General features: G+C 35.7%; 1 protein-coding gene across 1 annotated transcript; it reads left to right on the top strand.

Annotated features, from left to right (window-relative positions):
- The first annotated feature begins 4,446 nt into the window (after window positions 1-4,446).
- On the top strand, window positions 4,447-12,806 carry LOC119997766 (probable E3 ubiquitin-protein ligase XBOS32). The gene is made up of 10 exons (XM_038844955.1): window positions 4,447-5,631; window positions 5,730-5,789; window positions 5,981-6,052; window positions 6,150-6,325; window positions 6,422-6,582; window positions 7,910-7,968; window positions 8,052-8,098; window positions 10,149-10,286; window positions 10,935-11,026; window positions 12,020-12,806. The coding sequence occupies exons 1-10, from the start codon at window positions 5,437-5,439 to the stop codon at window positions 12,547-12,549; spliced, it is 1,530 nt and encodes a 509-aa protein (XP_038700883.1). The 5' UTR covers window positions 4,447-5,436; the 3' UTR covers window positions 12,550-12,806.
- Window positions 12,807-13,162: the final 356 nt, after the last annotated feature.

Below are 13,162 nucleotides of genomic sequence, written 5' to 3'. Positions count from 1 at the left end.
TCAGGGATCATATTCTACATCTAAGAAATGAGTTCATCATTTTCTGTTACATTGTATATTACTGCGTTGGAGCCTTGATTTTGTGAGTTGAGAGAGCAAAATAATAATTAGGACATTTTGTTATCCATTTACATCTTTGAGATGTTTTGTTGTTTCTTATTTTGTTACTAGCTTTTTTCGGTTTTATATATATATATATATATCTATCATTATTTATATTTTTCTCTAATTAATAAAGTCTAATATAGATGATTAACCTTTTGTGGAAGAATTTGACCTTCATAATGTCTCTATTTTCACTATCTTTTTTTTTTTGTAAATATTCTTAAAAGTCCCATTTTGAGTAAGATATATTGTATATTCGTATGCCCAACACGTTATTGCTTTCACAAAATATAAAGCACACCACACATTATTAATTATTATCAAGATTCCAAAGCAAGCAAACACAACCCTTAATTGTATCTCTTGTATAGTATGTTGATTATATTATTAAGTTAAAATCTTATTTTAAGTGGATGACCAAACTTTTAATTACTTTTTTTTTAATTAGTTGAATAAGATTTTAGTAATTTGTCATTGTGACTTGATTATGGGGAACATGACTTGCAGAAAACATGTGTTAGTGAGGCACTATATCTTGCATTGGACATGTTGATATACTGGAATATCTTCTTAACTTTATTTTTATGAACAAATTAGATACTAATTAATTAAGATTAGTGATGAGTATTCATCGGTTGGTGGATTGAGAGAGTTGAATTAGTCACTGATATTAATATATGATTATAAACAACTCATCCTAGATGTGAGCTACTCAACTTGACAACAAAATTTGCAACATATAATTAGACCCATTATGAACACATGGTTACCATATTTGTATATAAAAAAAAAAAACCCGACTCTCTTTTCTTCTTATCTTACCCAGAACGACGAACGACACCATGAGATCTTATCTTTTGAACATTCGATATGAGTCTAAACTCGGGTTGTCAAACCTATAGTACAAAAAATTTTCACATGATGATAAAATAAATTGGGTCAAAATCTATTGCGTAGAGACAAAGATTATTGTTCCCAAAACAAACTTGACTTGTTTATTAAATGAGTTTGAAAATCTTGTTATTCACGCTCTTTATTGACCTTTTGGTGAGTGATATAAACAAGCTCAGCTTGACGCAGTGCGGAAGTTAGAACACTTGAATTCGTTCACGACGAAATCAAGAAACTTGGAATCCACCAAGAACAATTGAGAAAACCTCAAGGAATTTTATTAATAAAACTGAATTGTATTGAATTGTATCAATTACAAACGTTTATGAGACTATTTATAGATTGACAAAACAATCAAACTCTAATTGGACTCCTAATTAAACTAGAATTGGAAAATTGGAAACATAAAACGTACAGGAAACTTAATTAACTCTGTTGGACTCTAAAACGATGCCTTTTCGATCTCCTTCCAATTCTAAACTTTAGGTCTTCAAAATCAGTCCTCGGAAACATATTATAATAAGGAAACAGACAAGGGAATCAAAAGTTACGGACGGTCAAAGTTGAAAACTGAAACTTTAATTTCCAAAAAACAGCAACTTCAATTCCGATTTCGATTTGGATTCCTTCGAACATGTTCCAACTTCTCAAGGAACTCTTCCGTGGACCGTTCTACGTCATTCCCCTCCACTTGGAAAGAACTCGACCCCGAGTTATAATTTGACTAAAAAGAGTTGTCTTCACCATGACACTCAAAGAGAGTTGATCCTTTGAAGTCTTCGTGTCCATTGGTTGAATTTGTATTCTTCCATCCCAAAGAAACAAGTATTTCGAATAATACAGTTTGTTCAATATACTCATGAGCTCAACAAATTCCATAAAATTTGGACGACCCAAATTCGTAGTTCTTAACATCAACTCCTTGACAATCTCTAATATTGAGGAGCTAATAATGAAATTAGAATCCTCAATCCCAATAAAATCAACATGTTGCATCTCACACTTTGTTGCCAAATTTATAGAATTTTGAGACTGGTGAATAATATGGTCTTCAATTGAATCTACGTCTTCAATTGAATCTGGATCTTCAATCACAACAATTTTGTCATTATGGTGCATAAGTTCTTGTCTAACTTCTTCTTCTATCAAAACTTCTATAAAATCACTAGAACATGTATGCTCCTCGGGCTCTTGTGAGATTTGATTAGTTTCAATTCCTTCGGCTAATTGAGAATTTTCTGAATTTTCTTCATACAATATCCCACCTTTATCAAACTTCAAATCATCATCACCATACACATCATCCACGGATTCCTCCATGAGGTCGTGATGTGCTGGTTGCGGCACCTGTCTACCACGGTTAGCATGTGGATTCCGTCGATTGACAGCTGCTCGGCCAACAGGGAGATCTTGTGCCATATCACGAGCATCTGCCCTTGTTGCCTGTTGATTCTGGCCAGCGTTGACTCGCAATTCGCCAAGCATATGCAGAACTTCGGCCATCTGTTGCCTATGCTCCTCAAACGCAGTACATAGATCATATATCCCTCGACCAACGTCGTTGGGATTTCGATTCCGTTCTGTGTTAGACATATCTGACAGGAAAATAACCTGCTCCGATACCACCTGACGCAGTGCGAAAGCTAGAACACTTGAATTCGTTCACGACGAAATCAAGAAACTTGGAATCCACCAAGAACAATTGAGAAAACCTCAAGGAATTTTATTAATAAAACTGAATTATATTGAATTATATCAATTACAAACGTTTATGAGACTATTTATAGATTGACAAAACAATCAAACTCTAATTGGACTCCTCATTAAACTAGAATTGGAAAATTGGAAACATAAAACGTATAGGAAACTTAATTAACTCTGTTGAACTCTAAAACGATGCATTTTCGATCTCCTTCCAATTCTAAACTTTAGGTCTTCAAAATCAGTCCTCGGAAACATATTATAATAAGGAAACACACAAGGGAATCAAAAGTTACGGACGGTCAAAGTTGAAAACTGAAACTTTAATTTCCAAAAAACAGCAACTTCAATTCCGATTTCGATTTGGATTCCTTCGAACATGTTCCAACTTCTCAAGGAACTCTTCTGTGGACCGTTCTACGTCACAGCTACTTGGCAAATCTCTTGTTCATTTGTGTTGTGGCCGTAATAATAGTTTAACATGAGACTGGTTACTTGTATAAAGATAATCTGTTTCAAATGATTTTGTTAAATCATGCACTGCACTATGATGATCCGCTATCTCCCTCCATATTTTTTTACATACTCTTTTCTTTTTTTTCTATCGAGAATTACATTGTACAAGTTTGTCCTTTGTATATTTGATATGACCCTAAACTCGGTTAGACCCACACACAAAACAATTTTCTCATCTAGTGATATGATAAGTTGAGTCAAAGCATAACGTGTGCCCATAACGGGGCATTTGTTGGCATTTTGAGGGGAAATGAGGCGAGGCGAGCCGAGGGTGAGAATTGAATCACTCATTCCCTCATTTGGTTGGATTTGGGAGGGTGGAATCCCAAACTCATCCCACCCTTATTCCCTCATTATGGAGATTAACCAAGCTCACTAAAATGGTGCGATTTGTTAATCTCCGCAAAGGATAATGAGTTTGATAATCAAAAGACTATTATATCTCTTATTAAGAAGTAATCACAACCATTAAATTAATCTATTCTTATTTTTATGTATAAAAAATTGGGTAGTATAGAAATTGTACAATTAAAATTCTAACACTCACGTCTCACGCTCACTCTTCATTTCATACCAAACATGGTAATGTTCATCTCACACTCACCTCAAGCTCGCCTCACATTCACACTCATTGAATTAACAACCAAATGCCCCGTAAAAGTATTGTTAATAATGAGAATCGAACTCATGATCTTTCGAGTTCATACAATTTGACCCCAAAAAAAATCTCAATTAAATTGTCATCCAAGTGGTTATTACATACTCTTCTCCTTCAACTAAACAGAAAATTGATTCTAAAATGATCTCTCATGAATTTAGATTCTTTATTTAAACAACTCACGGTCAACAATCATATACATAACCAGCAAAGCATGTCTCACTCTCATTCTCTCCTCATAGTTTTTAAAATTTAATAATTTATTATTGTAGGTCATAAATAAAAAATAATAATAAGTAGTTATTCAAAACCAAAAATGACGTTCTTTGAAATTGATGTATTAACCTTCTAAAAAAAAAAGAAAGACAGAAGTTGATGTATTAACTGCACGCTACATCGTTTTCTCAGATAATAAATAATTAAATATATTAAGTATTAACACGCAAAAGGAGAGAAAGAGTCAACCCAACAATTGAGTTGACTGGACAATGAATGACATCCAATGGTGCTCTGCTTGCAGGCTGTATTTTGTGTTGTATATTTGTAATTTTGTATCGTTGGTTTAGGTTTAAGGAATTAAGGTTACAGTAAAGGGTCGCTATCTCCAATAAAAAAATTATTATCCGTTCCCTGTTTCAGTTATGTTTTTCTAATTTTTCTGTTCTTCTTTTTCATCTCAATTTTGTCGAATTTCTATTCGAGCTGTGGATATCATCTTCACAGTGCATGACATTTTTAGATGGTGGAATTTTTCTTCCTTTCTTATCAAGCCATTCCATCCTAATCATCTTCATCAAAGATACGCCTCTATTTTTTTTTGCTTGTTATATCTTCCAAAATTGACCGAACTCATCGAAAAAGAGATACTTTGATCTGGGTTTGGCAGATATTCTTACTATTTGAAGAATATCTGTCACTGGGTATTGGAGATTTTTTATTCTGAAGCAAACGTTGAAGGAAAACGGGCAAGATTGTATATTTGAGGGAAAATTTGGAAGGGGTATTAGAGATTCTGATTCATTAAAAGAACTGGATATTTGAGATTTTTCCTTTTGTTTTCGATGGGCATCTGGAAGATTTTGATCCTATGAAGGATGTTTGAAAGTGGGTATTGGAGATTCTGATTGTTTCTTTGGGAAAATTGGAAACAGTTGTGTTCGGCCATTTTGAATTAGCTTTCGTTGGATATAAATTTTGTCGTACCCTTTTGTAATATTTTTCGTTCGGTTTATCGATGTTCACGAGATCTTCAACTAACATTTGAACATTCACATCTAGTTTACCTTTTTCTTAATGACGTTTGTGAGGCAATCCTCCTCACGTAGCCAAGAATAAATTCTCTCTCACTGAATTGATCATAGGAGTCATGTCAGTTTCAACCAATTTTTCTCTTTTGGGATGTATATGACCTCTGGTTGGTTGTCTTTTTGGTACATATGAAGAGGACGGATATGGCTTCTTTTCTCTTTCTCCATCAGCCTTTTGAAAAGAATTCTTGGAATGTTATTGGGAATTCCAAGTAATCTTTACTTGGAAGGTAGGAGCAGGCGTTTCTTTAGACAATCATGAGATTTCTAAGCATTATGGGCAATTCTTTTGGATGTTCTGCATCTGGGGAGCGTTTAGTTTCTGCTGCCAGAGATGGGGATCTCCAAGAAGCCAAGGCTTTATTGGAATACAATCCACGTCTTGCAAGATATTCGACTTTTGGTGTCCGCAATTCGCCTCTCCATTACTCTTCTGCTCAAGGCCACCATGAGGTATTGCAGAAACATTTTCCTTAAAAATGAATCTTGAATTGTATTAATTTATATATTTATAAATCTTGTAATGATGATCTTCTCTTTCATCTGTTTAGATAGTTTCTCTCTTACTTGAGTCTGGAGTTGATATCAATCTCAGGAATTATCGGGGTCAGGTAATTTCCATGTTGTTGCCTCACCTGAAATTTGTGTTTTTTTTTTTTTTCCCCTCTTCTGTAAGTTCTAAATCATGGTTTGTCCTATATTACTAGGGGATTCTCCAGTTGATGAACATAGATATAGTGGTGATTTTATTTTAGAAGCAATTGCTTATTAAGGCATTTGCTTTTTTCCATTTACTGAACAGACTGCTCTCATGCAAGCTTGTCAATATGGTCATTGGGAGGTTGTTCAGACTCTGATTCTTTTCAAAGCCAATGTAAGACTACTAATATCAACTCTAGCTTTTTTATAGAATGCTTTAGATGATTTATGGGGATATTGTTTTGACACGTCTCTGGGGTTGATGTTTCTAGATTTACAGAGTGGATTATCTTAATGGGGGCACTGCATTGCATTTGGCTGCTTTGAATGGGCATTCGCGATGCATACGCCTACTCCTTGCAGATTTCATACCCAGCATCACTGATTGTTGGAATTTATTGGGAGAAGGACCTGATAGCAATGAATCAATTTCAGAATTTGACAAAGAGTATCTTCAATAGCCCTCTTGCCTTTTCCTTTCCTGATTGCTTGTTCCAGTTGTAAGACTTTAATTTGTTTTTCTGTGTCATTTATCTTGCCCTAGTGCTCTCTATGAGGTGATTAATAAGCCTGCTGATGGGGGCATCACCGCTCTACATATGGCAGCTTTGAATGGCCATGTCGAAACTATGCAGTTGCTTCTTGACTTGGGAGCTTCTGTTACTGAAACCACTGCGGAAGATGGGACTACAATAGATCTAATTGGTAATCCCCTTCATCTTCAACAGTGTTTGATTGATGCCTTGTACAAAAATTTTGTTCGGAAAATATTTATTTTATTCCATTGAACAAAATAGAGGAAAATTGTCTTTACCGTGCAAACTTTTTTCCTTATAGTGTGGCTTTGAGACTTACTCAGGTTCTGTTTTGCATTTTCCTCCCCTGTTCACTAGCTAACCAATTTACTTCTTAATTTTCCCCATCTCTCTCTCCATATATATATATATATATATTAGTTTCTATGCTTAGTTGCATCTGTATTTTTGTTCAAAATCTTCTATCACATTTGATGCCTGAAATCTATTTGATTATGTCCTTGCTGTTGTGCTTCTCAAATGGTGACAGACTGACAGGCCTATGATCTGAAATAGTGATTTCTTTGAATTATTGGTTTTTGTTGTTGGGAATATATTACATAGAGAAGAAATGGAATAAATGGTTATTTATTATGGTATGTCAGCTTTCTGGGCTTGTTAAACATTGAGTTACGTATCTTTCACATCTCATTCATGGGGCTCCTCCGAATCAATGTGTAAAAAAAGAGGTGCTAAAAAAATGTTGAAATGGAAAAGAGATACTTAAAGCTTAGACTTTTTAGGTTCATTGACAGCTATAGGTGGTGTAGTTTGATATATAGAGCATGTTTAAATATGTCGAATTTGGTATCTGGGTTTGAAGTTTTGATCCAAACAAGATTCTCGTCAATCTAAACCTCTATGTTTTTCCAAGCAATTTTATTTCCGTCGTTTTATATATTTCACAAGCTTGATAACTCAAGTGTTTTACCATAGACATGCAAGAAATATTAGTTTTGGTTCTTTGAATTATTAGGAGAGTTTGAAGTGTTTCATTTTCTTATCAGGAGTATCTTTTTGCAAGTTTTTCTTTCTGGTATGATTAGTTTTGTGTGCCTATATAAAGGCACGAAACTTGTAAGACACAATTCTTTTATTCAATAGAACTTTCAGCTTTTTCTCTTTAGAGGATTTCTTCATTTTTATGCTGGATACTAGTTGTTAAAGAGAAAGTATTTTTAATTCTTGTTCATTGCCCTATTCACTGCATCACATAGCCTATCTGTGTAGTCACTAGTCAGTTCAACCTGCCTCTATCAGTGGTTGCAGCCAGCTGCATAAGTTTTACAAAAAAATTTGAGATTGATCAGTTGCATTTTAAATTTTGTTCTTGGTTCTAGGAATGTTTATTTGGAATTTTGGATATATGTGCTTCCACGAAGAAGCAACTGCACAGCTGTTGCTGTTTATTTATACACTTTGCAACATTATATTCCTGATATGCTGTTAATTTGTAGGTGCTGGAAGTACACCCCTGCACTATGCTGCATGTGGTGGGAATGCACAATGCTGTCAGGTATGTTCTTAATTCATAATACACTATGTTTTTAATGGTGGTGTTTTATTCTTGCTAGACTTGTTCTATCTTGTGTTGTTCAGATTTTGATTGCCAGGGGAGCGAGTCTGACTGCTGAAAATGCAAATGGGTACCCCTTTTTTCTTGTATCAATGCTGTTTTGTCATTTTCGATGCAATTGCAGTTCCTGTGGATTTTTTTTCTTCTTTCCAGTGAATTTTATTTTTCTTAGGATTTTAGGTATGTTCTCGTATAAAATTCTCCAAATGATTCTTTTGCTTGATTTTTCATAATGCTTTTGTAATGTGCAGTTGCATAAAATTGTTGGGAGGTTTGCGGTGTTTACGTAGAAGCAATTTTGAAATTACCCAAACCAGCAATGGAAAGTAGTTTATCTATGTACCTCTACCGCTCCTCTTAAGCAAAGAACTTTATCATGGCATAGCAATGGTATTAGACAAGATAATTTGTCACTCCCCATGCTTGTAGTCTCTTCTCTAGACTAAAAGGATCAGACTGTAATTTCTTTAGAATGTTAAAAATTACTTTGGATAAATGGTAACAGTGGCAGTCTGAGACTTGGGTTCAAGGTATAAGGGACTAAAGCGTCAGATTGATAATCCGTTGTCCATGCAGATAATTCTCATAAGAAATTCCAAACGTATCATAAGACTCCCTTATCATGACACAATACTTCGATTTCACCATTTGAAAACAAGGTCTTCTATTGCAGGCCAACCCTCCCCCTGCCTATCCCCTCTTGCTTTGCGTCATTTTCTATCTATTGTTGTTTTTAGTGTACAAGCGAACATGTGACCCAGTGGTAGAGTTGCAGGGGTGCAACCTAGATAGAGGTCACGGGTTCAATTCCTGAAAATAGTCTATCCACATATTATGTGGGAATAAGGTCTTGTGTACATCTTGCTTGTCCCATAACCTTTGAAGATATATTAAACTTTTTACAATGATTGAGATATCATTATGTGATGTTCTAACAAGTAAAATGTTACTTTTGTGTCAAATCAGACTATGCTTTAGTATTTTGATTATCAAGCATTTCCAGTTTCTTTTCTCTAATGGAAATCAAATTTATACAAATGAAGCTATCTCCTCTTATAATAAGCGTTTAAGTTTGATAAGTCAGATATGCTTCCTTTGGTTGAAATAAAAAACTTCCTTTTCAACTGGCAGCATTTCTATATAAAGTGATTGGTATAGAATGGGGTCATGTCTAATTACTTCTTAGTTTTCCTCTTGGGTGGTGTTTTGTTATGAGGTACCATTGTAGAAAAGATCTGCAATGGTTCTGTGCATGAGTCGTAACAGCTTTGATGGAAAAGGGGTCTGAAGTTAAATGAAGTTCAACAAGTTACCCCCATTTAAAAGAATCCCACTTCACTAATCTTTTTTCTTCAAGTGCCTCTTGTACTGTGTTTCATTGGGTGCAATTTTCCCCTGGAATAAAATTCATCGTTTGTTTTCAAAAATAAAAAAAATTCCTTGAAATACAAATGATATACTAATTGTCATGAAAGAATGGTGTAATGCATATGTTCATTTCAAAATGATACCCTCTTTGTAATCTTAGTTCCTTTATACCTTTTGTCCTTTCTCCAATTATATTTATATAGATTTAATCATTGATTGCTTGAGAAGTATGCATTATCATCCTGAGATTCTTCCTAGTTTGCACAATTATTCTATCTATAGGCTTTTGTAGCTCCCCGAATTTCCTCGATGCTCTGCTACGAAAGATACCCTTTAGAGTCCTAAGCTTCTGTGTTTTCCCAGGTCAGCTGGAGCCATGTTTAGATGTGCCCTTATCTTTAGCGGGTCCATTTCTCCCTTCGAACCTCCATAATTTTTTGGGGATTGCTAGGGTTGAGTGTGTGTTTACCTTCCCATTTATTTTTTCTTTTTACATGGGGATGCGTATACTTCTTTGCTTGGATCAGTTAACTGCTGATCAAATTGACTGAAGTAGAGACAAACAAGATGTTGGATGGGACATTATAAAATTAATTTCACGTATTCTTGATATCATTGAGTGCACCACATGGACTGTTGAAATATGTACATATCATTTTTGAATTCAGCATCTACACTTTTTTCTTTTTCTTTTTTTCTAGCTCAATAAAAGAGATGTTTTCTTGTCCCTGTCATGTTTTTATCGGCTGAAGATGGACTCCATTGATGGTAGCTCGCTCATGGAATAGAAACCTTGAGGAAATTTTTAGTACCCATTCGGAACAGCAGTTTCATGTCCTTCCCTCGCCTTATATATGTCTTCCCCTCATGAGTATTGTCAAAATTGCCAGGTGAGTAAAGTTTGGACTTTTTTTTTATGGTTGTTTTAATAATGATTTTCTGATAGGTTGGTAAATGGATCCTTGGACAAATGTTATTTGCAACTGCAAGTATGTTGTATGTGTCAAGTGCAAATCTCACGAATTGGGATTTAAAAAAACTGCTCAATCTCATGAAACCTCAACTAGGATGGTTTGATGTTGGATGGTACATAGCGGGTGTACCTTGACTACCCTATTATCCATCCATTTATAGATAACCTTGCACCGGTGGGATGTGCTGGGAAATAATTGAGGGCCCCCATAATAGCCCAGGAATTATTTCCTCATTCTTGAGTTAAATTGGCTTAATGGATGCGATGCAAGCACGTATATCATGTTTTATGTGAGATATTGGTATGAATATCCTAAAAATTACGCCTATATTTGTTAGGAAGTGGTAGTCATATGATTTCATAGTTTGAATAGACCAAATGTGAGCAATGATCTTCAGCCGACAGCCACCTGCTGTGAAAATTAAATAAGTGGTTAATTCTGCGGTTAGCTCCTAGCAAGCCTGTCTGCTTTCATTCAATGGTCAAGGTTTACTCAACAAATTGGGGATATGAAAAGGATATTTATTTGTCAAATTATTTGAACATTTTTCTTCTTGTTTTGCAGAGAATGTGGATGGAGGAACAGTGATACCTTACCCACATGCCAGGATCCATGTGTCGTTTGTTTGGAAAGAAAGTGCACGGTAGCTGCAGAAGGTATGTTGCTAACAAAAATACGAAAGTTACGATTCTGTGCATGGATGTGAGCATACCATAGACATCTCTAAACAAATATAAGTACGTAATTGTGAACTTTCAAATTTTAGAAGTTGGTTTATATGCATTTTGTCCGAAGCTTTGCCATAGACGATCCATGCTGTTTCCATCTGAATCTTAAGTGAGACACATACATGCACAGACACATAGAGGTAACCATGAGCTGACCGGCTTTTCTTTTGGAGGCAGATGGAGGTAAGTTTCTGCATTAGTAAGAGCAGTCATAGGCTTTGCATGCATCTAGGTGCGTTTCAGTAGAGGATTAGAATATTAGTAGTACCCGCCCGTTGTTGGTAGTGTCAAATGAAAGAAGTAGTGTTGACATGTAACATGTTGTGGTGGCTCTGGTTGATCGAACAACTAATACTTGTCTTGATGGATCTATTGAGTTACGGTTGGATTTCTCTATGAGGAAAAAAATTCACCTAAAAATATGAGAAAGGGAAGGTTTGATGCGCATGATTGTTGGATCTCCATTATGCAACAATGGAACAATCCCCATTCTAGATATAGATTGCGAATGGAATGGAGGTTTCCAGTGACAAAAAAATGTAGTGCTTTTGTGTTGTACAGTAGCTTGCATGAATTATGCGCGAGTGACTTGCATACGGATGCTTGGGGAATGGAATGATGTATACAACACTTCCCCCTTATTTGAAGCTTTTATTTCCGAGATTTGAACTAGTGGCCTCTTGTTCTTATAATTCTATCTGTCAATAGATTTTATGCTTATTACACCAAGTGTTCTTTATAAAAAAAATACACACCTTCATGGCTTCACACATATTCATGTTCCTGGATCAAAATAGTAACTGGAATATGTGCATGAAACAGGGGCACCAAACTCTCTGTTCTTACCATTTTGATTCTATAGTCCTTGTACTTGGAACATGTTGGCATAGCCATGATCATACAAGATTTCTCCTCATGCAGGTTGCGAACACGAGTTCTGCACACAGTGTGCATTGTATCTCTGTTCCACGAACAGAACCTCAAGTGCTGCTCAAGGTCCTCCCGGCACCATTGCATGTCCTCTCTGCCGGCATGGGATAATTTCATTTGTTAAGCTCAAAGGAACTAGACCATTAGTTAAGGAGATCACAAGAACAACGTTGTCCCTCTCATTTTGCTCATGCGCAGGTGAAGTATCAGAGCCGATTTCACTAACGACACCATTATGCATGCCCGACCCTCATTGCACCCGAATTTCTCCATTCGGGTCCTCTTTCCGTTCACTGAGTTGCCAGAAATTCCCAACCATGAAAATGAACGGTAGCCTCTGCATGGGGCCTCCCAATACTAGCCCGTCTTTAGTTCCTTGCGACGTTGACCGGAACCTCATTAGCCACCTCGCTAATAGGTGTTCCAGATCAAGCTTCAGACGTTCCGTTTCTCACGGTGAAGGCAGAAGATCATGGTTCTCTCTACTGAATCAGTATGTAACTACAAGTGGTGGGTGCTGAAAACTTTGGAAATTCAAGTGGTTGGATTTCAAGGTTTAAGTTTGCTGATAATGATTTGGTTTGTATATATGAAAGACAAGACAACCTCCTATAGTCCTATCAGAGTGTCAGCTAAGAAAAATTCTTTGTGCCTGAGACTTTCCTCTGGTAATTAAAAACACTTTGATTGTATTCAGTTCATAATTATGATTGCATTTACTCATTTTTAATGGAGTACATTTTGTAACAAATGTAATAAAATTAGAGCTACAAGATCATTGGGCCGGTTTGGTAGAGTTTATTTTTGCAATTTCAACACTAGGTTATTAGTTGTGAAAAGTTAGTATAAATGCTAGTAAAAAAACTCTTCCGAACGGGATCTAAGATAGTTTATAAGCTATGAAAGTGTTTGAGATTAGTTTATAAGCTGTGAAATTGTTTGAGTCGTGGAAAAAAAAATTTTAGAAGAAAAATTCATTAAAGAAAACGAGAATTACAAAGTTTATTGGTAATCCCTCCCAATAAGAGAGTGAAGTCCCAACAAATATCCAACCCCCCAAATGATCCTTCTACTACCAGACTTAACCATACGAGCTAGAGAATGAGCTAGAGAATTATCAGAGCGTGGGACATG

The sequence above is a fragment of the Tripterygium wilfordii genome, chromosome 4 (assembly GCF_013401445.1).
Source record: "Tripterygium wilfordii isolate XIE 37 chromosome 4, ASM1340144v1, whole genome shotgun sequence".
Taxonomy (NCBI): Eukaryota; Viridiplantae; Streptophyta; class Magnoliopsida; order Celastrales; family Celastraceae; genus Tripterygium; species Tripterygium wilfordii.
Note: the sequence above shows the minus strand (reverse complement) of the source record. Positions and strands in the feature narration are given on the sequence as shown.

Coding starts and splice junctions, on each gene's coding strand:
- LOC119997766 (XM_038844955.1), top strand. CDS start 5,437: ATGAGATTTCTAAGCATTATGGGCAATTCTTTTGGATGTTCTGCATCT. Junction 6,583..7,909: donor GACTACAATAGATCTAATTG/GTAATCCCCTTC, acceptor GTTAATTTGTAG/GTGCTGGAAGTACACCCCTG. Junction 8,099..10,148: donor ACTGCTGAAAATGCAAATGG/GTACCCCTTTTT, acceptor TATCGGCTGAAG/ATGGACTCCATTGATGGTAG.